Below are 20,443 nucleotides of genomic sequence, written 5' to 3'. Positions count from 1 at the left end.
TAATGAGTGAAATGTCAACAGATATTATAAATTTTTTTTTCATTTTAAATAATCGCTATCCTCGCTGCAGCTGTCGGTGGTGTATAAATGAATCTTTGCAATTATTGACGCATGTTATATCATCGTTGGAAATAATTTATGTGACACATCCCAGCGCATACCGCGGTCAAGTGTCAACTTTTTATCATTGCGATTTAGATAACAGAAAAAAATACATGCATATGGAAAAAAGAACTCGCAATCTTGTTTCGTAATGATATTCGCTAATCACCTGTCTCTTCTTTCACTGAATTCATCTATCATCGACGTTGGTTCGCATGATTTTTTATGTTACTTTTCTGAATTTTTGAGTGATTCAGACTAACGCGCTACTTGTAAAATGAATTTTCTTTATTGCGCAAGCGTAACGAGATTAAGGGCTTGCGGGTCTTGTATTACATTATGAATACACGTTACATCATTATTTATTACGAAGCTGCTACATGAATTCTTGAAACAACCAAATAGAAAAAATTACGTATTTTAAATAACATAACTACATGAACCTAGTATTACTTCGTGCATGAATCTAGCCAAAAAAGATTTACATCGATCTAATCGGAGTTTATTTGGCGTAACGGAATAATAATTAATATCATTCGAAGAAAAAAACTCCAGGATTCATCACTTTGCGAAGGTTCTTTTACACTCGAATGTAGTACGGGTAAAATTCACCTAAATTTAATTCGTTTCATTATTAGGCTCACAAACTGAATTCTGTAACTTGAATTCACGAGTTTCTGTCAACTATCCCCTAATATTATATTTCAATTTTCACTATGGATTTTCCGTATTCGTGATTTATAAAGCCAATGTGCATCATTATTTTTTTTTCCAAATATATACAATGAAGAGTACAGATGCAAGATGTTACTCTATGAAACTTCATTCGACTTACGATCAACATTCGCGTATCACGTGTTACTGTTTGACAATCAAGTGTAATGATGTTTACTGAAAGTACAAGCAAATTCATTTACCCCCCGAGTAAAAATAGATAACGGCATTTATCTTTTGGATAATTGTATTATAAACACTCATGCTTTTTTCGACCGATGAGTTTTAGTTTATTATAGCCATCAATTAGTTAGTTTGTCTAACTCGTAGATATAAAGTTACATAATTATCATCTACACATTACATATTTCCCTTCTAGCAAATGGGAATAAGATTTTGCATTAATTTGTACCTGTTTCTTGATCAACCCAAATCAATGAAATTCAATTATACATATTGGAGACTATTTGCGGAATCGAACAAGATTTTAAGGTTGCGTTTTTGATTTCCTACATTGTGTTAGTTTCATTCCGTCTGTCAAAATGATCATTTATGAATTCTTCGAAATTTGTATCTTAATTATTGCTCAAGTTGTGAATTTTTTAAAAGCTCCTATTTAAATTTTTCAAATCGATACAACTCAAAAATTAAATAAGATATTAATTAAAGTCGATCCATTTTATTCGTCTTGAGTTATGATAAGCAAATCAACAAATTATAGTATTATACAAATTCACGACTTTTTTGAATTTGAGACCAAAAAAATAAAATTTCCTTCATCGTGCAGATGGTTCGGTTGTATTTTCTTTCTAAGGATATCCCCGAAACTGTCAGTTTTTTCATGAATATTAAGCGTTCAGTATCATTATGAGTCTACGTCTCTTTGAATTTTTATAATTTATTCAAATATCAATCTAGTAAGGTAATTTCACAAAAAGTTTATTTCTAGTCAGATGAAAAGCTTATTTAAAAAAATTAGCCGGTTTCATTAAAAAGGTATTTTTCATATCAATGAGTGAATGTCTTTTTTTTTCGGATGAAAAAAATACATCCAAATCAAAGTGTAGCTGAATCGACTACAAATTTCTCTAAACGAATTTCTTAGCAGGCGTGAATTAAATGAACTTTTTTTCAGAACTGACATTCGATAAAATTCGTATTCAAATAAATAACAGAAATGTAACGAATCATCGGCCCATTGTGATTCTTGGCTTAAAATTTATGAAAAAATTTATTCGTTGAAAAACTCTAGTTTTTGGAAACTATTCTTATAGATAAGGTATTCTATACTTCGCGGGTATTTGGACTAATTACCTAAAGCAATAAACTGATTACCGGCCTTTCGCCGCCGTATTGCAAGCTCGATCATCTCCTCTCCAAATAAATCTTACAAATTGACCTTTGTGCTGCTGCCTGTGTTCTGCCGCGAGTTATACCCAGGCCTGTCAAATAGCTAGATTGGTAGAGTTATCGCGTAAAAGTGATTAACGCGAAGTGTAATTGCGGAGGTTTTTTTTCCAAATGCTCACGGTATCTATTATGTCCTGAACTGATATGGAATTCGGAACCTATAATTCTTCATCTATCAGAAAATATTGCGTTGTACCACGGCCTGGGCGAAAAGTTGCGAATGGAGAAAAAAAAAACGTTTAAAAAATGTTGAATAATGTTACTTCCACCAGTAATAATGAACACAAATAAAACAATATTTTCACCACTCAAACGTATAATTAGTTGATTTTGACTACCTGCTGAAAATGAACAAAAGATGCTATTTCTCAATGAATCGCGTGCGTGTTGAGAAATAGTGAACCATTTCTCCACTGGTGGGAAAAAGCTGTATTTTCACCACTCAAATGTTAAAACAGGCGATTTTAAACAGGTGGCCGTAATCGCCTAATTTTGCATTCTTTTTTTCACAGAGATAACTAATTAATAAAGGGATCGGATTGTTGGTATTTTATCAAGTGTATATTAAACTCGTTTTATATAAATTTTTATCAAAATATATATAAAACTAACAAAGATATGGGCCTTGACGTAACGACCAATGAAAAAATTTCCCTTCCATTGTGGCATTGATATCTCGGTAAAGGGTTGTCTGAAAATAAAAAACAAAATTTTATTAATACCTGTAAAAATTTAGCTATCGTTGTACGTGGCTGTTTTTTTATTTTTTTTATTATTTACAATATGGCGATGACTTGAAGAAGAAAAGAGGCCTGGAAAAAAAACGATTTTTATTAATCTGCCGGCATTTTGTAACGTATACGTATAACGATAGCTATATTTGTATGGATATTAATAAAAAAAGAAAAATTTCCAGATAAGGCTTCACCGAGATATCAATGCCACGATGAAGGGGAAATTTTTTTATCAGTCGTTAAGTCAAGGTTCATATCTTTAATTTTGAATATTTTTTAATAAAAATTTATACAAGACACGATTAGTATACACTTAACAAAATATAATAATCAGATCCAGTTATTAATTAGCTATCCCTGTGAAATAAATTCTTAAAAATCAGTTATTTTTTAGGCCGTCACAGTGGCTTCTCGATTCGAGATTTAGAACCTCGTATACGCTGCAAGTTTTCCGTTTGGTAGGACGTAGTAGAACCTGTGGAAGAATAATTTTGTATTGTAAATAGAAACTGTTCTAGACCTAAAATTGGCCGATATTACCGTTTCTTTCGCGTTTAGGTTCAAAGCAGGACATTTTTAAAACCTCTACAGGTCCTCTATATCTTCAAAGCTTTCACAGGTCCATTACTATAGAATGTACAATTTCAGTCGTTGAATATTAACATTAATACTTCCAAACATTCGATAAAAAAGAAATACTCATTACTTTGGTAATAATTAATGTTCAAATTTATTTATCATACTCTGACAATTATCAATTGTGTTATTCAATTTTTGGGGTGATTAAAAAGTTTAGGTTTGGGGAATTATTTATTATTTTGGTAATAGATAACGCAGTACTAGTTGAATTATTATATTTTCGCAACCTTGGTCCCTTAACGCATCTAATTACTCCGATTAACAATAATTAGAATAATATAATCACCAATCCAGACACTACTGCAGTACTTTTTGAGGATCTCAAGACTTTAAATAGGCCCTCATATGAGAGGAGTATCACATAGAGTACCAGAATAGGTTATAATAGGACGTTAAGGTCCAGAGGGGTCCAATTATGTAAAAGATAGCTCTCTCAAGGTTCTGAATAGGATGTGAGGACCGAAAATTAGTAAATAAGGCTCTTCTTAGTACCTGCAGGCTTATGGTAGGGTCTAAATTTCGACTCGGGTTTTCCCCTTATAGGATTCAAAACTCTCTTCATACATCCTCGTATACCGAATGATACAATCATGAAGTACTGTTGTCATTATAGTCGGATATAGCGCCAGGTTGTAAATGTCCTTACACAGCAAACAGCCGGTGTTACGTCTCCGGTTTTTGGAACAATGGCTAATGAATTAATGGACAAATGGTGTTGACGTTTCACTGTAATCGGATGATTTCAATGGTCTGATATATTATGGCGTGCTAATCGTAACTTTTGAACATTTTTGAATTACAAGATTGAGATCCTGAAGCTGTCTTACTAAGCTGGACTCAGTTCTCACTTGAAGGTCGTAAATGATTGGACAGAGGTCTTGAAGAAAACAAATAAGTAACGCCTCCTGAATCTGGGTCCCCAGATGTAATAGAACAAGCAAGACTTGAGAGAATAAACAACGTCCGATCAGATTAATTATCTCCGTTAACGAAAAATGATGGAAAAATAAATTGGAATTTTTATAATTGTCAGAGGTATCAATGCATTTATCCCAAGGACTTGTCATCACTTGTTTTTCACTGACAGAGGCCAGGCCAGCGGTGAATGATAATGCGGCGAACAAAGTATAAAAGACCACCATTTCCTGAAACAAGTACATTTGCACATCACAGGAATGTGTAAGCAACAGAAGCTGTTTCGGCTTTCAACGATACTCGTCCTGATAGCTTTGTGTCTGTCTACAATCACCATGGTGGAGACGAAGAAGGCCGGGAAGGAATTCCTCAACAAGCAGCGTGCGGTTCTTGACTTATTGTGGCGCCCGGATCAGCCAGAATTGAAGCCTGAACTTCACGCCACGGGGCAGTCATACAAGATTGAAGCAAACTTGGACTGTTACTCTAATCAGGTGAGAAATCATGTCACGTTGTTTCTTATCAAATCAGTAACCATAGCGACAATATTTTTTAGGATGCCGTTAGAGAATTTCTGGTACTGAATCAGCGTGGGATGCTGCCTCGTGGAGAAATCTTTTCGATTTTCCACTCGGACCATCTGCGCGAGGCCATAGCTCTTTTCAAGGTACTTTATCACTCTAAGGACTTTGATACCTTCTGCAAGACCGCCGCTTGGGCTCGAATCCACGTTAACGAGGGGATGTACGTCTACGCCTTCAGCGTCGCCGTAATCCATTATCCCGAAACCTTTCGAATCCGACTTCCTTCTCTCCACGAGTTATACCCCCATCTCTTCTTCAAGAACGAAGTTATCCGAACTGCTTACGATGCGAAACTCTACAACGGTGAGTCAGTCAATCACTCGTTCAAGCTCTACGTAGCTTCGAATTTCTCTCACGCATACGGCTTCACTAACCAGTCTTCATTTTCGCTATTTTCAGATCCCACCAAGACCGTGGCGTCATCCGATGGTGCAATTATCATTCCGGACAATGATTCTATCCTGTCCTCGGAGTGCTGCTCCCACGACGAATATAAACTTCGTTACTTCACCGAGGACGTATATTCCAATGAAATACATTACTTCTCCCAACTTAGTCATCCATTCTGGATGAAATCTGGAGAATTCGGACCACACTTCCCGAAACGTGGTGAAGTATATTTCTTTGCATTGAGGCTCCAACTTGCCCGCTACAACATGGAACGGTTCAGTAACGGCTTGGGTGAGATCGAAGATTTCGACTGGAGTTATCCGATCCCACACGGTTACCATCCTAGCATGAGCTATCACCACGGTTTGCCGGTCCCTTACCGAAGCGACGACGCCATGCTTCCAAACCACAAGCTCGTCTTGATCAAGGTAAACGATTTTGGGCCTTGAATGCACGTCCACCAGTAATTATTTTCCATTTGAACGTGTCGATCCAGTCATCGAGTTACCATTTGATTTTTCAACAGGAGCTTCGCAATCTTGAACAACTTTTCGCGTCGGCAATCGATTCGGGATTCGTCTTTCACAAAAATGCTACATTCGAATCTATTCGCACTCGAAGTGGTATCGAGGTTCTCGGTAATCTCATCCAAGGAAACGCTGACTCCGTCAACCATGATTTGTACGGCAATTACGAGCTGCTTGCTAGAGACGTGCTCGGCTTCAGCCCGGCGCCTCGTGGCAAATACGACGTTGTGCCGAGCATCATGCAGGTCTACGGCCTGAGCCTACGTGACCTGATGTACTGGAGTCTTATCAAGAGGATCATGAGCTACCACAAGAAGTTAGTGTTCATTATCCATAATTCTACTGAGCACTTCTGGCTGGCTAGCAATTGCGCAAACGCAGAATGCGACGCAATATTGATCACCAATCGCATTAATAAATGGCGTGATTTTCTTGGACCGGAGATTGCAGAAGATTCATTGTTGGCCAGAGCGCGTGCAATTGTCGGATAGATGCCATCAATGTTCTTTTCTTCCAGATTCGTGTCATACCTGCCAAAGTACACGTACAAAGACTTGGCCTTCCCCGACGTAAAGATAGAATCCGTGACTGTCGACAAGGTCGAGACGTATTTCGATGATGTCGACTATCTGATCTAGGCTGCGGTGAAAGCACGCAACGTAGACGACAAAACTTTGATCAAGGCTCGTCAATACCGGTTGAATCACAAGCTTTACACCTACCACATCACTGTGAACAGCAAGGCAGCCATACAGGGCTACTTGAGCATCTCCATGGGACCCAAATATGATACCAACCACGAAGAGATTGATCTCACCAAGAACTACGACCAGTTCATACTTCTGGACGCATGGGGCGTTGATCGTTAGTATAATTTGCTGATTATATATACAGGGTTTCAGCTCGATGACTGTTACATCGTCTCTTCGTTCAATTTCAGTCCAACCCGGGATCAACAAAATCAAACGCAGCAGTGCCGAATCTGAATACGTAGGGTGCGACCCAGTGAGCAGCGATGTGTTCTACCGGGAAATCGAGAGAGCTATCACGGGTGAAACCATTTATGAGATGCCCAAGTACCCTTACAGATATCCGGAGCGCCTGGTTATCCCTAAGGGATCCCCGGAGGGTGTGCCCTTCCAGATCTTCGTCCACGTTACTCCCTACGCCGAGAAGAGCATGTACCATTTTCATTCTGCGCTGTTCGGAGAAAAGAAAATTTTGGACAAGCCTCTAGGATTCTCATTGGACACACCGTCGGACTTCAACATTGCCGATCTGCCGAATGCGTACTTGAAAGAATTCAAAGTTTATCACAAGGAGGGATCGGAAATCAATGACAGTATCTGATTCGTTGATACATGGCGTCATTGTTTATTTCTTATTTTTATCATTACCGATGACCAGATTTGAACAAGGCTTACGTGACAGTGTCAGATTATAATTGATGCTTGACGTATATTAGCACATTATTGTTCAAATAAATTTCATTACTGTGAATACTGCAATTGTTATATATTTCTTATGTCGTCAGATGAAACTTCATCAGGCAGTACGTATTCAGTACACTATGTGATAGATCACCCAAGTACCTAAAAATTTGCGCTCGTTTTGCTTCTCACTGTCATAGAATTGAATGATGCTTGGAGGCAAAGAAGTGTTATTCAAAGCAACTGAAGTCCACAGCCAAACTTCTATTAATGATAGTCTTTCAATATCAAGTAGGTACATATATTATGAAGGTTACAATTTTCCTATTCGCTAAATGCTTCGTTGTGTATTCAAATCGAAGAATCTATTACGATTAGTACTAAGGGTATAACGAATTATCACAGAGTGTCGTCGAAAAATTCCAGTCGATAAACAAGCGCGTCAACATTCACGGTAGGTTCAAAATTCAGAAGTTCAAAATGGGGGATCCAATATGGCGGACAAAAATCCAAAAATATATTTGATCCGTATCGTAATTGGTACTAGATGCACCATACTCTTCGTAATATCCACGTATAGAATTCGTCGTAGATTCTATGCAACTACCATAAGTTATTACCTGCAGTGTAAAAATACGAGAGAAATACCTCGATTGCATTTTTTGCGTAATTAAAATTTTCGGTTGACGATGAATGGATACGCAGAGATAATTTCCACCGCGGTTGATTTTTTGGTACCAAAATAAATCACGGCATTATGACAACTTGACTCTTGTTTCAAAGGTCTGCTGCGATTAGAAGTCAACGCTGCAAGGTATATTATGACAAGTTCAGATTCTGGGTTTATCACGAAGAAATATATCATGACGATTACACTTCTCATTTTTAAATAGCCGTTCGAGTTATTACGAAATCGACGAGAGATTACGCAACGTAATGCAATGCAATGCAATGTGAAATTCGGAATCAATGACTACTTTTTAGATTTTGTTTTAGAAATTATTTAAAAAATTTGGTTTTTAGTTTGGTCTACTATTCATTTTGATTTGGACAAGAAGATCGGGTTGCATGATTTATGAATTTCAACATTTATTGAACGTACAGAATTATACTATTTTTCACTTATTAGTTCTACTTTCAACCTAGTTATAATTTTCCACATTCTGGTATAGAATATTATAGATGTCTCGCGTCGCGGTTTTTTTTACCTCTTTGCCCAGGTTAGTTCTTCCGCCAAAGAAATTTTTGTATTCGTATAGTCATTCAGGTTGTAACGATGTTATGCAAAGTGAAGAAAAAGTGATTTAAATGTACGCGCGATGAGCAAATATTAAATAATAAATATTTAAAAATTCGGTCATGTTTTAAATTTAACAACGTAATTAGACTCGATAAACAGTATTTAAAAATTGGACTCTTATATCTATTGATTCTGGAAAATTCGATATATATTCGAATCTGGAAATCTTCGCTGGCATTACAATCATTAACTTAGTGAAGACCAATTATTGATTTAAGATGTGAATTTGGAGTTGCGAATTTTTATCAAATTTTTGAAAAAAGATTTTGATTAATTTGTTGAGAAACTTCGTATTTTAGGCAGCGAGAAATAATTTTGATAGTATTTCAGATCCCATAATTCCAGAATTTTATTGAAAAATGACCGGGGACCCTGAAGCTTCTTCAGAAAAAGAGACGTTTACTTTTGTGTGCTGAAATACCGGCTCCTGTTTTTCATCAACGCGAATAACATGTTTTCATAAAAATTAATTTGCAACTTATACTTTCAAAATGAGATATTGACAGCGACTAGAGAGAGAAAGAGGGTAATTTGACCTACCGAGTACGACCAAAACTTGTATGCCAGTTCCTAAAAAGTTGCGAACGGCAATGGCATTATTGATTGCAAATTGGCTGGGTAATAATTTATTGACTCAATCGATCACATTTGGTTTGTCGTATTTAAAAGTTTCAAGGATTTATTCGGAACTTGTAAAAATCTGTTCGACCAAACATTCAAAAATCTAAAACTTCTGGAAAAGTAATTTTTCTAGACTTCCAGGATCTAATGCTCCTTGAGATTTTCAAACTGACAGGACGAACTACTGATCGTGAGAAACAGAAACTCTACAATATAGTTTAAAATATCAGTTCACGAGTAGCGAATGAAGCTACAGATCGAACTTTGAAGATCACGAACTTGCATAACTTTGGGAGCTGCAAAGATGATACAAGATGTAACAGTGATGACATCTGATGCAGGTCAGGGGTGACTGACGACGATACGATAGAGTGATCAGTGGTATAAAAGATCGGCGAATTTCGGAGAAGTTGCATTCAGTCCCGAACGGCGTACTCTGCTCCAAGATGTATCGGGATATTCTGATTCTCACCCTGGCGGGTTTCTGCCTCTCTGCGGCCACCCTGGTGAACGCGGATGTCGCCAACAAGGAGTTCCTCGTGAAGCAGGAAAAAATTTACGACGCACTATGGAACCCCTCACAGCCAGAACTCCAGCCTGAGATGTACGAGATGGGAAAGTCTTACAAATACGAGACGCACATGGAGTCCTATAAGAACAAGGTAACCTGTCACTACCTTATTTCATCTAAGGCTTGTCAGTACTGGTTGTCATCCGAATTATTTTCAGGATGCCTTTTACGAGTTTCTGACGCTGTACAAGGAGAAGACATTGCTTCCTCGCGGAAAGATCTTCTCCATATTTTATCCCGAGCACCTGCACGAAGCCATAGTTCTCTTCAAGATCTTTTACTACGCCAAGGACTTCGAAACCTTCTACCAAACTGCCGCTTTCGCAAGAAACTTCATGAACGAGGGAGTGTACACCTACGCTGTCAGCCTCGCTGTGGTACACCGTCCTGACACAAAGTTCATGCGCATTCCCTATTTTCACGAAATTTACCCCTATATATTCTTCAACACTGAAGTTATCCGAAGTGCTTACGAGGCGCTACTCTACCAAGGTGAGTTCGTTGATTGCGGCGTAGATTTTTTATTGGGTTTAAATCACCAACCATAAATGCTCGAATCGACGTGTGATCCTTACTGATCGTATAAAGAATATTGTATGCACATGAATTTACAAATTCAGATGTGATCCACTTCGAAGTGCACAATGCTGAACCATAGCTTCTAACACACCGATTTTCAGGTCCCAGCAGCCCTGCAAAATCCTCTGGTAACACGATCATCATCCCCGCAAACTACACCGCTCTATACTCGAGCTCGGCATCGCAAGATGACTTCAAAATGATGTACTTCACCGAGGATGTATTTTTCAACGAATTTGACTACTTCAGTCACCTTTCTCAACCATTCTGGATGCCTTCTGAAGAGTTCAATCTCCAGTCGGAGAAACGTGGTGAAGTGTATTTTTTTGTACAGAGGATGAAATACGCCCGCTACCAACTAGAACGTTTCTCCAACGACTTGTACGAGATCCCAGATTTTGACTTTAACTACCCCATCCCCCGAGGTTACTACCCCAGCCTCAGCTACCACAACGGATATCCGGTCCCTCATCGTGAACCATACGCTACTATTCCAAACTACAAGTTTGCTGCGATCAGGGTAAAGCATGTCGCAATATATGTTTTTACTTGGAACTGACACAAGGCGGGCCAACCAACGATTTTATCATAAATTCATTTAACAGGAACTCCGTGATCTCGAATACAAGATCCAAGAAGTAATCGACTCAGGATACGTCTTCTATAAAAACGGCTCATTCGAATCAATTCGCAATCCATATGGTTTGAACGTTTTCGGAAACCTCTTGGCAGGAAACGCTGAATCTCCAAACTGCGATTTCTACGGCAACTATGAGATTCTCGCCAGGGACGTGCTTGGATTCAGCCCAGCACCTCGAAGCAAATACGACGTTGTCCCGAGCGTTTTGCAGCACTATGGTGCCGATCAGAGGGACCCCATGTTCTGGAGTTATGTCCAGAGGATAGTGCATTACTACAAGGAGTTAGTATTCGCTCGCCACGTTTGAGTGACGTCACCACATTGTTATATAACGTCATGCTCACGAGTGGAGTAAAAAAACTTCTCTTTTTTACCAGATTCGCCTCATACTTGCCAAAGTACACTTACGAGCAATTGGTCTACCCCGATGTGAAGATAGAATCCGTGAAAATAACCGACGTAGAGACGTTCTTTGATACTTTCGACTACACGATTTTATCTGCTGTGAATCACGGAAATGTTGATGACTCGACCTTGATCAAGGCACGCCAGTATCGTTTGAACCATAAACCTTACTCATACGAGATGGTGGTGAACAGCCATAAGGCCGAAAAAGTTGTCGTTCAGATGTTCCTTGGACCCAAACACGTGCCGGGGGTCACTTTAGCCGATAACTATGACCAATTCATGCCATTTGATGAATTCCTGTTTGACCGTTAGTATCGTTCGCTAGTGTATGCTGTCGGGTTTTTTTTCCTGCAGCTAATAGCTTTTTCTATAAAATTTCAGTGAAGGCCGGAACCAACAAGCTCGAACGCTCCAGCACCGAGTTCCACGTCAATGGATTTGACCCAATGAGCAGTGATGTGCACTACGATGAGATCCAGAAGGCGATGTCCGGCGGTGCTGCATACAAGATGCCCAAAGGTCTTTTCAATTACCCGAGGCACATCACCATGCCCAAGGGAAAACCGGAAGGTGTTCCGTACCAGTTCTTTTTCTACATCGCCCCGTACAACGAGGAGTACTCGTTTGAAATCGAATCCAGTGTATTCGGAAGATTCAAGTCCTACAGCAAGAGTTTTGGATACCCCCTGGATAGACCGGTATACTTCCCCATGGAAAAACTGCCGAATGCGTTCTTCAAGGAATTCTACATCTACCACAAGGACAGCTTTCACCATACCCATTGATTCATTTATCTAGACCCCATTTCTCGCACAATTCCAACCAGTGCTGGTGTTCTTCGCTTATTAAAAGCAAGTCACCTTAGGTGATTACGGGGAATAATGTCCAAGTGACGTTGGCAGTAAACGTAGTGAATGTTACGTCTCAAATGTTGCAATCGCAGTAGGCAAAATGTGTAAACCGGTTATATTACACGGTATTAGATTTAGTTATACATTATTACGAAAATTATAATCAATTGCAAATTATTAAAACTGGTGTTTTACTTTATTATTATATCACAATATCCATTCGTCTCATACAATGCTTGTCGAGCTTGCATGTGTGCTATATAATTTGATATTAAAATGGTCAGTTGATCAAGGAAAGTGCGACGAAATGTTGCTTATAAGTGTGACATCAAATCGATATTCAGTGAAGCCTTCGGTGAATCACACTCAAAATTCAATATTCCATTTCTGATAGACCGCTTTTTGAACGCTGAACGCGTATGGTCACAGAGTTTGGCTCCCGTCTAGAATTCCACTTCCAGTCATCATCGAATATTCAAGTCTCATTGCCGGTTATAGTCCTTGACATTGCGTAGTTTGGATATTATGGAGTTTCAAATTGTGCAACAGTATTTTTTCGGAAATATTGAAATCAATTGATATACTCGGGTTCTAATACATGGAAAATATAAAAAACAAACAGTGCTCTTTAGTACCAAGAATGTCAAATTTTTAATGTTATCAGAATGAATCGTCTTCGAGTGTCACTTGACCTTCCGCTTCTCAAAGATATTTCGTTTTCAACGATTTCTGGTAGAAGGGTTGTATATTTTTTTTATAAAAAGCCAGTTAACAATGATCTATCAGCCTCTGATCGGAATTTGGCCCTTAGTTTTCTCAAAGTGGTTTTATATCTTCAATTTCGATGTTTTCTAGTCGGCGAAAACCAACATAAAAAAAGACGTCACATTGACTGCTTAAAACTGGTGGTAGGTACATAATCTCTAACGTGAACACTAGTTACGCCACTGAACTAGCGTGCAATAATTCGATTCGCAATTTTCTTAGCAGATTTATTACACTTATATTTCAAGTCACTATTTTAGAGACTTAGTACATTCTTCGTTTTGAAAGATCGTTTGTTTCGTATCTTCCGAGAGTTCAAAATCTTTAACTAGAGTTTAGAACTACAAAAACTGCATTTTATCGATAACAAAAAAATGTCGAATGCATCATTGCAATGTGACTTGCAGGTAATATCTCGACAACAAAGGTACCACGATAAAATTCGGTTCAGTGGTTTGGTTTTAATTATTTATCTAGCTACTGATTAGATACTGACGGAAATCGCCCGAGTCATCCGAAAATTATTTGTCAGAATGAATATTTTACCAAACCGATAAATGTAAGTAACTGCTGTCAAGTATGTATTATAGTTGTCAGTGTTTCTCGTGAAAAGAAAGAATAAGAGATTGATTAGCTGAATGTAATTTTAATCTTTTCATAATCAGATCGAAAACACACAAGCCATTTGATTAATCTGAAACGAAGGACATTTTTGAAACGCTAACAACTATTTGATTCTTAATCGCGAAATGATTAATACAAATTCTCTCAACTTTACAAAGGATACAAATTATTTAATAGTAAAGAAAAACACTTTTTGCCATCATAAAATTGCGTACTCCAATTTCTTCAAAATTATAAGCATTGATGTCCCAATCTATCACCACTTCTAATGATTGTTTATAATACGGTGACGTATCATCTCAATAATCCGAAAATTGACTTTCACAATTGTGACTAATAAAGCATGGAATAAAGATACACATAGATTTATGTATAATTACTCGTTATCATAACTGCGATGTCTGATAAAGAGACGATGTCATTACGTGGAACTACTTGAAGATATATAAGGAAGAGGGATGAAAAAACAAAATTTTCAATATTATGCCATTGTTTATTCGAACAATACGTATATATATACATATTGTAACGTTGACAGGTTTTTCAAGGCATGTTGCCTTGCTAAGAAACTGTGCCGGTGAGTTTCCTGTCCTTATTCAAATGATAATTGAGTTACATTAAATTTATTTCAAGAGGAGGCTGTGTTCGAATCCGGAAGAAGGCTGGTTAGTTCTCTGAGCCATAATCCTGGTTTTATTCAGAAGTTAGTCAGCAAGAAAGCAAGTATTGCATTAAGAAGTTATTTTAATTGAATTAATCAGATCAGAAATGAGGAATTACAAAATGTCGGACCCACAGTACCCGAGTTCATGCGATAACAAATGTTAGTAATGCCAAAATTCCTACTTGCTACGTGGGAACCAGAGATTAATTATGAGAATACATTTTCTCGTATCTAACTCTACTTGATCTGATTCAAATATGTGATCCGAATGGACCTTCCTGTTACAATGAGGTAGGTCTACCCGTTCAGATGTATTTTACTGACGCTAGCGCTATGCTGAGATCCTACTCAAGTGAATCTTGAAGTAGATGTTGATCTACCAAAAGCGAGCACGACTCAGCAGGTAATTGAGATTCTTGGGTTGCGGCATCTCCAAATGGGTACATCTTATATGTAAGCATTAATGCTATAGTCACCTAAGGCTTTAGCTGCACATGAGCTACCATCCTCTTGGAATTCAACTTATCTTAAATGATTCCTGCGGTACCGTCGTCGCGGGCGCGTCGGCGCTGGTCCTCCACCTGTCGGTGAGACACTGTAATTATAATGCGTCCGTCCGTGTGCCGGCGTTCTGCCGCGATGCCTCGGTAGTGTTGACTCGTCGTTGCTGTCAGGTGATCGGTACTCGGCCCTCCGTCGGACAGCCAAATACGTTACAATTTAAATATATACTCGTACACATATATATAGGTTTGTATTTGTATATTTGTGCCAAGATCTGAAGACAGATACAAGCTATGAGTGCCTCATTACGTTACAGCTATCAATAAAAATGGCAAACTAACTCATTGAATTAAGCGCCTTCGCTGATTTCCGATCGCTCCTCGTGATAAATTTTGAATTCCTTCAAGTAAGCATTCGGTAACTCGGTGATGTTGAAGTCCGACGGTCTCTCCAGCGGGAATCCAAAAGGATCGTTCCACATTTTTCGTTCTCCGAACTGTGCGGAACGATAATGGAACATTTTCTTCTCGTCGTAGGGGCTGACATAAACGAAGAACTGGAAGGGTACGCCCTCCGGTCTGCCCTTGGGGATCAGCATGCGCTCCGGATACAGGTAAGGGTACTTGGGCAGCTCGTATACGTCTTCACCTGCGATACACTTCTCAATCTTTCGGTAGAATAAATCGCTGCTCATTGGGTCAGGTCCTCCATAGTTTGTTTCGGCGCTGCTGCGTTTGATTTTGTTGATCCCGGGTTTGACTGGAAATAAATACAGAAATGGTTTAACAGTCATTAAAAAGAAATCCCGTGGCGAGTATCGGAAAATTTATTATATGTACTGACGGTCCGTGTCCCAGTAGTCGACAAGGATAAACTGGTTGTAGTTCTCGGTGACATTCATCTCTTCGTGGTTTAGATTATATTTCGGTCCCAAGTAGATTCTTATCCAGCTCCTCATTCCGGCCTTGCTGTGGACAGTGATGTGGTAGTTGAAAGGCTTGTGATTCAACCGGTATTGACGAGCCTTGATCAAGGTTTTGTCGTCGGCGTTGTGTGCTTTCACCGCAGCCGAGATCAGGAAGTCGACATGGTCGAAATAGGTCTCGACCTTGTCGACAGCCACGGATTCTATTTTTACGTCGGGGAAGGCCACGTCTTTGTACGTGTACTTTGGCAGGTATGACACGAATCTGGAAGAAAAGAATATTGATGGCATCTATCCGACAATTGCACGCGATCTGGCCAACAATGAATCTTCTGCAATCTCCGGTCAAGGAAATTACACCATTTATTAATTAATACGTTTGGTGATCAATATTGCGTCGCATTCTGCGTTTGTTCAATTTCTAGCCAGCCAGAGGCGCTCAAAGGAATTGCAGATTACGAATACTAACTTTTTGTGGTAGCTCATGATCCTCTTAACAAGTCTCCAGTACATCGGGTCACGGTGGCTCAGGCCGTAGACCTGCATGATGCTCGGCACAACGTCGTATTTGCCACGAGGCGCCGGGCTGAAGCCGAGCACGTCTCTAGCAAGCAGGTCGTAATTACCGTACAAATCATGGTTGACGGAGTCAGCGTTTCCTTGGATGAGATTACCGAGAACCTCGATACCACTTCGAGTGCGAATAGATTCGAATGTAGCATTTTTGTGAAAGACGAATCCCGAATCGATTGCCGACGCGAAAAGTTGTTCGAGATTGCGAAGCTCCTGTTGAAAAATCAAATGGTAACTCGATGACTGGATCGACACGTTCGAGTGAAAAACGATGTCTGATGGGTGTGCATTCAAGGCACAAAATCGGTTACCTTGATCAAGCCGAGCTTATGATTGGGAAGCATGGCGTCGTCGCTTCGGTGAGGGACCGGCAAACCGTTGTGATAGCTCATGCTAGGATGGTATCCGTATGGGATCGGATAACTCCAGTCAAAATCTTCGATCTCCTCCAAACCGTTACTGAAACGTTCCATGTTATAGCGGGCAAGTTGGACTTTCAGTCCGTATAAATATACTTCACCGCGTTTTGGGAAGTGGGGGCCGAATTCTTCAGATTTCATCCAGAATGGATGACTAAGTTGAGAGAAGTAATGTATTTCATTGGAATATACGTCCTCGGTGAAGTAACGAAGTTTATATTCGTCGTGGGAGTAGCACTCCGAGGACAGGATAGAATCATTATACGGAATGATAATTGCACCTTCGGATGACGCCACGGTCTTGGTGGGATCTGAAAATAGCGAAAATGAAGACTGGTTAGTGAAGCCGTATGCGTGAGAGAAATTCGAAGCTACGTAGAGCTTGAACGAGTGATTGACTGACTGACCGTTGTAGAGTTTCGCGTCGTAAGCACTTCGGATGACTTCATTCTTGAAGAAGAGATGAGGGTATAACTCGTGGAGAGAAGGAAGTCGGATTCGAAAGGTTTCGGGGTAGTGGATTACGGCGACGCTGAAGGCGTAGACGTACATCCCCTCGTTAATGTAGATTCGAGCCCAAGCGGCGGTCTTGCAGAAGGTATCAAAGTCCTTGGAGTGATAAAGTACCTTGAAAAGAGCTATGGCCTCGTGCAGGTGGTCCGAGTGGAAAACCGAAAGATTTTTCCACGTGGCAGCATCCCGCGCTGATGCAGTGCCAGAAATTCTCTAACGGCATCCTAGGAAAATTGTCGCTGTAGTCAGTGATTCAGAGAGAACCAAGGTGACGTGATTTCACGTGATTTGACGTGGTACTCACCTGATTTGAGTAACAATTCAAGTCCGCTTCAATCTTGTATGACTTTCCCAGGGCGTAGAGCTCAGGTTTAAGTTCCGGCTGATCGACGCGCCACAGCAAGTCGAAAACCTTCTGCTGCTTAACGAGGAACTCCTTGCTAGCCTTCGTCATCTTGGAGCAGTCACTGTCGTTGATGACCAAATTCACTTTCGCCCACGTTTTATACTGAGTCTGTCGCATTGTTGTCAGTTATCTCTGATCTAAAAAGGTCATCGTCACAGCAATCTTTCCAACCCGAAAACACGTAAAGTTGTAATCAAACTGCCAAGTCAATTAATTATTGAATTAATTTAATTTTCAAATAGCAGTTATTCGTTTATAATTACTACTTTCGTTATATAAGCTCATCACGCAAGATCAGATATGTATGAGATAAAGACAATTACGTTGTAATTAACAGTTTCCAATTATAAAGTATGATTTTGAAGTATAATAGTCGTAGTTTTGTGTGCGTATTGTTTGTGCGATCAAAGTTCATGCAGAAATTCATGAGAGTCGCGCAGGTTTTCATACGCGCAGTTCTCATATCAGAGATGTTCCGTTATCTTGGAGTCAACTGCAATCGTACAATGCGATTAATGTCCTTCGATTCAACGTATTTCACACAACGTTACGCTCCGAAAGAGAAGTTTTTCATCGTGCGTTGCAGGTAAAATATTTGAAATAATAACAACATTATCAAAAATAAATGGGGTACGCTGAAAGTTTGAAAATCGGCGAAAAGATCTCACCTCGATTTGGTATTTGTCGTAGGAAAAGATTTTCAAGAGGACTATAACCTCGTGCCGGTGGTGTCAGTAAATTATCGTATCATTTTAATGCAGCCTCGGACCCAAGACGATCAGATATAGAATAATGATGATTTCTATCAAACCCAAGATGATTAGATGATGATTTCTACGTTGGTCGGGTCCAAAACAAAGAAATAGAACTCCTTACGATTGGTTAGGAGGCCAAAACTTTGCGATCGTGAGAACGAACTGTGATTATGGATATTTTCATTTTTGCGGTTGACTTCAATTTCACCGATTCATGCTAGATCTAAGTGCGTAATTAGACGGCACATGCCTGTATAATATAGCATATAATACAATGTATGTAACGAGTGGTTGTGAAAGTTTGAGAATGATTATCGTGGTTGTTGTGTTCCCGAAGCAGTTACCAGTTATTGGGGAAACGCTCCTGAAAATCGAGTCTGAAGTAAAAAAATTTTAGGCTCCGAAAACCGAAGACACCAAAGGTCAAACCTTTCAATTTTATTCCAAACAATTTTGGCAATTTTCTGAAAAAAAGATAGAATCAATCTAAACAATGGCTATATCGACGCCATTTCATAGTAATAGTCATTTGGGCGTAGTTGTAAGTTGGGTCAATGACCGATGTAAATCAGAGACGTCTCAGCCGTATCTTCTTAATTTATGGTCTCATGATATTCTGGATGACCTTTGTAACTTTTCGAATGTCGAATTAGTAGCCAGCAGCTCCTGAAAATCACTTCTGATTGTGAGTCAAATTGCTTTTCAGTTTGAGAAACCCTAAAAAGAACGGCTAACCAAGGTTATTGAAAATCAAGCACATTCGTGCGATTTCACTCTTCGGCGGCATATTTTATTGAGAAAACTATGTACCACAAAATCACCCATTGACTTAAAAAACTATAGTAAGTGGCATCGTCAAATCTTCAATTTCACAGCAATGCATCGTTTCTGATTGTGATCAGCAATTAGCAGTATTTAATCGACTGGTAAATGAAGTCTGAGTCAACGACTTACAGAAAATATAGGCGCCAAAATGAAAGGAGCCATCGATGGGATGAAATGGGGCCGATTTAACAGACTTTTGATAACTTTCAAACGATATTAAATCAAGCATCGATAGCTAAGAAATCTTTCTGTTTATTCATTTTCGAACAGATCTTTATTACCGAGTACTCAATTTGCGACTATCTCGTAATAAAATTAATAAGTAGTATCGATTTGTGACCGAACAACCTGCTCAAATGTATTAAAAAATCAGAGCCGACTTTTAATAATGATCAGACATTCTATTTACAAGATTGACGAATGGCTTATGAAGAAATGGGATAAGGTCGAATCAGCTGAATATTATTTTAACCTTTTCATTAATGAGGTGAATGATTTAACTTACTGAGAACTGTTTTAATCCGAGCACAAGTTGAGTGATAACAATTTTCGTAACGTCATCAAGACATGCAAATTCCGTAATAATAGAGAAAAGTATTCTTTGCTAACCACCAAGAGAGATCTAATGACGGGATTGATTGAATAATTTACGCGAAATGAGACGAGCTACTGTAGTTTCCGTAGAGGTATAAAAATGCTTTTCGACTCTTATTATTTATCTTTAAGCATGAGAAAACTTCTTCTGATCGTTCCTTTTTTTACCTATTCGTTGTTAAGGTTGTACTGGCTACACATTCTCAAACAAAATTGAATCGGCTGCAATGAACACGATAAGCAAATGAAATTGAAAGAATAAAAATGTCCAAAAGTTACCTATGTATTGTTTAAACAAAAAATTGTTCAACAAATCAATATAGAATGTTATTTCTTTGTTATGTAAAATGAAATCATTGATTTTTCCGAACATGTGAAGTTTGAAGAATTTTCTCATTATGTTGAAATTTCCCTTTCCGAAAATTTTACATTTTGAAAAATGGAGGAAACATCGTAAATTT

General features: G+C 38.9%; 1 protein-coding gene and 1 pseudogene across 1 annotated transcript; one reads left to right on the top strand and one right to left on the bottom strand.

The window, feature by feature from the left end:
* Positions 1-4,834: 4,834 nt before the first annotated feature.
* Positions 4,835-12,598, top strand: LOC107219059. Its single transcript, XM_046746023.1, has 13 exons — positions 4,835-5,008; positions 5,071-5,401; positions 5,498-5,916; positions 6,015-6,331; positions 6,533-6,584; positions 6,654-6,879; positions 6,956-7,357; positions 9,727-10,028; positions 10,096-10,429; positions 10,618-11,036; positions 11,122-11,438; positions 11,534-11,871; positions 11,946-12,598. Exons 1-13 carry the CDS (start codon positions 4,850-4,852, stop codon positions 12,347-12,349), a joined length of 4,020 nt encoding a protein of 1,339 aa, XP_046601979.1. The 5' UTR covers positions 4,835-4,849; the 3' UTR covers positions 12,350-12,598.
* A 2,617-nt stretch (positions 12,599-15,215) lies between these two features.
* LOC124295373 lies at positions 15,216-17,587 on the bottom strand (annotated as a pseudogene).
* Between the last annotated feature and the right edge of the window lie 2,856 nt (positions 17,588-20,443).

Source organism: Neodiprion lecontei, chromosome 7, assembly GCF_021901455.1.
Source record: "Neodiprion lecontei isolate iyNeoLeco1 chromosome 7, iyNeoLeco1.1, whole genome shotgun sequence".
Classification (NCBI taxonomy): domain Eukaryota; kingdom Metazoa; phylum Arthropoda; class Insecta; order Hymenoptera; family Diprionidae; genus Neodiprion; species Neodiprion lecontei.
This window is presented reverse-complemented; position numbering and strand designations above follow the sequence as displayed.

Bases quoted from the DNA above. Each gene is read 5' to 3' on its own strand.
- LOC107219059 (XM_046746023.1), top strand. From the start codon at position 4,850: ATGGTGGAGACGAAGAAGGCCGGGAAGGAATTCCTCAACAAGCAGCGT. The intron at 6,332-6,532 runs GTTAGTGTTCAT...CTTTTCTTCCAG, and splicing joins ATCATGAGCTACCACAAGAA to ATTCGTGTCATACCTGCCAA. The intron at 7,358-9,726 runs GTATCTGATTCG...GTGACTGACGAC, and splicing joins GGGATCGGAAATCAATGACA to GATACGATAGAGTGATCAGT.